We start from the raw sequence: 2632 nt of genomic DNA, 5'->3' as shown, positions 1-2632 counted from the left end.
TTCACCCGAAGAACCTTGTCTGCCATCAAGGCATTTTCCGATAGGAAATTAACTAAATCCATGCTTTGTCTGGGTCTTGCAAAAAGGAGATGTACACATTGCTCCTTGAGTCATTTCAGCCATAGGCTCTTTTAGGCAGGGACCGCTTTTTTATGTTGTGTGTACAGTACCTGGCACAGAGGGGTGCTGAGGCCTAATTAAGGGATCATCTAGAACCCCCCAGTACTACTCTGATCATGCTGTTTTAGACTGTCCAATTACAGAGCAGTAGCACAATTGCCGGGAGTGTAAAGCTATGATCTTCTCCCAGCAAGATCCCTCCCCAGGAACAAAAGCTAAAATAAAACAGCTCCAAAAGCAATTGAAGCCAGCACCTAGAGACTCGGGTCATTCACTGTGTGACAACCCGTCTCTGCTGCAAGGGTCTGCTCACCCATCGGGGCTGCGAGCGAGGGGCTGGCACTGCTGCTCTGAAGGAGAGGAAGAGTTAATGCAGCAGTGAGTCATAGTTAACCTCTCACCTCATTGCTACAGAGCTGCTGTTTGAATCCATTACAGAAGAGCACTTGTTACCAACCTTATCCTGCAGTTGAGAAGACAGAAAAGTACATTTTATTACCATGGGTTACTTCCCATGTCAAGAAGAAAGCATTGTTTGTGCTTCCCACAAGTAAATCTGCATGGGTGTTCCCCCATGAGTCCCGGTCACCCTCCTCTGTTTGAGGGGGGAGGGCAAGAAAAGGAGCATAAGGTTGCCCCTGCTCTTGGCACAGATCTGTGCCAAACACGTTAGGACCCGGGAGAAAGGGGCAGAGATTCACTGACCTCAGAAACGTGGACAAAGGCTTTTTGTGCTTGTGCTTTCTGGTGACTTGCTGAGGAAATAAAACCAAAAGTGGAATGGCCATATTTGAGCAAGTCCAGCAGGAGACTGGCCCCTCCTTTCCCTCTTGGAAACAGGTGGTAGCCTAGAAAAAGCTACCCCAAATTTCTACCTGGGAGAAAATTGTACAACCTTTGCATTCTCCTTTGCTTAAGGGCACGTGAGCCCAAAAGCTTGCAAATAAAAGACCTTTTTTTGCAGTTATCTAGTTGGTCTAATAAAAAGCACCTCTTCCACACTGACTGCTACCCCAAATGATGTAAAAGATGCAACCAGTGCCTTGCTGTACTCGCAAGAGAAGTCTTTTGCCCCTGCCTCAGCCCTCACCCTTGGTCCGTCAATCAGTCATTTTCTAAGACGTGATAAACTTGGAAGACTTCATTAAACCACACTGGGATTTCAGCATAGACTCTTTTAATACATAAAAAACTGCATACACAGCTTATGTAACTTCATGTAAACATCATCTGTCTCATCATTTTTGCCATGTCAGTTTATTTTATTAAAAAAAGAAAAAGAAAACCAACAATAGACATAAGTGAAACAAAACAGTCTTAGTACCACTGTCAAGGTGGGGCAGGGCGGAGGGGGGGACCAGAGAGAGTTAGACAGGATTGTTCTCTGAATCAGAGAAAAAATACAGAATATTTTCACATCGGTGTACAAGCTACCCTGTGAAAATAAGTTTTAAATAAACCCAAACACTTTAAAACTGCCCTCTAGCATTAAGAAGAAAGAGAGGAACAATTATTCTGTGCATCAGACAAGGGAAACAAAAAACAAGCAAGACAGTGTTTCCTTTCCACTCATTTTTTTCAAAAAAGAAAAAAAAATTAAGTTACAGTGGTTCTATTTCCTCTTCGCTCTGTAGTTTAGTCGAGGTTACCGAGTCCAAAAAAAAAAAAGTGTTTGCAATGCTACAGTGTCCAATGCAGATGACAAGTGCAGCCAAAAAACAAAAACCCCCAACTCGAAACCCCCGCCTTGTGCAAAGTAAGATTCTCTTTTGAAAATAAAACTCCTTTAAATTAACCCCCTCGAGACGCATTTGAAACGTTATCAACAACCCCCCCCACCACCCACCCAGGACGGGGCAGGCACCGCGCTGGGCGCCCGCGCCGGGGGGCGGGGGGGGCGGGCAGCGTCCGCGGGGCCCCGCCCCTATAGCACCTTGCAGCAGTTGATGCAGCCGCTCTGCGCGCCGTAGCGCTTCTGCAGGGCGGCGCGCGTGGCCGTCTCGAAGACCTCGCGCACGCCCTCCTTGGTCTTGGCCGAGCACTCGAGGTAGTCGTAGGCCTGGATGCGGATGGCCATGGCGCGGCCGTCCTCGGTGCGCACGGGCTCCTGCTTCATGCGCGCCAGCTCGTTGCGGACGTGCTCGTCGTTGCGCAGGTCCTTCTTGTTGGCCACCAGGATGATGGGCACGTTGGGGCAGAAGTGCTTCACCTCGGGCACCCACTTCTCCGGGATGTTCTCCAGCGAGTCCGGGCTGTCCACCGAGAAGCACATGAGGATCACGTCGGTGTCCGGGTAGGAGAGCGGGCGCAGGCGGTCGTAGTCTTCCTGGCCCGCCGTGTCCCACAGCGCCAGCTCCACCTGCTTGCCGTCCACCTCGATGTCGGCCACGTAGTTCTCGAAGACGGTGGGCACGTACACCTCGGGGAACTCGTCCTTGCTGAACACGATCAGCAGGCACGTCTTGCCGCACGCCCCGTCGCCCACCACCACCAGCTTCTTGCGGATCGCCGC

The 2632-nt window shown here is 50.1% G+C and overlaps 1 protein-coding gene across 1 annotated transcript; it reads right to left on the bottom strand.

Annotated features, from left to right (window-relative positions):
- Positions 1-2007: 2007 nt before the first annotated feature.
- LOC109300065 (rho-related GTP-binding protein RhoB) lies at positions 2008-2632 on the bottom strand (the record flags this gene model as incomplete). The annotated part of the gene is made up of 1 exon (XM_019520671.1): positions 2008-2632. A coding segment is annotated over one exon (588 nt), but the record flags the coding sequence as incomplete, so codon positions are not given.

The sequence above is a fragment of the Gavialis gangeticus genome, unplaced genomic scaffold (assembly GCF_001723915.1).
Source record: "Gavialis gangeticus isolate Ggan-Ray unplaced genomic scaffold, GavGan_comp1, whole genome shotgun sequence".
Classification (NCBI taxonomy): Eukaryota; Metazoa; Chordata; order Crocodylia; family Gavialidae; genus Gavialis; species Gavialis gangeticus.
This window is presented reverse-complemented; position numbering and strand designations above follow the sequence as displayed.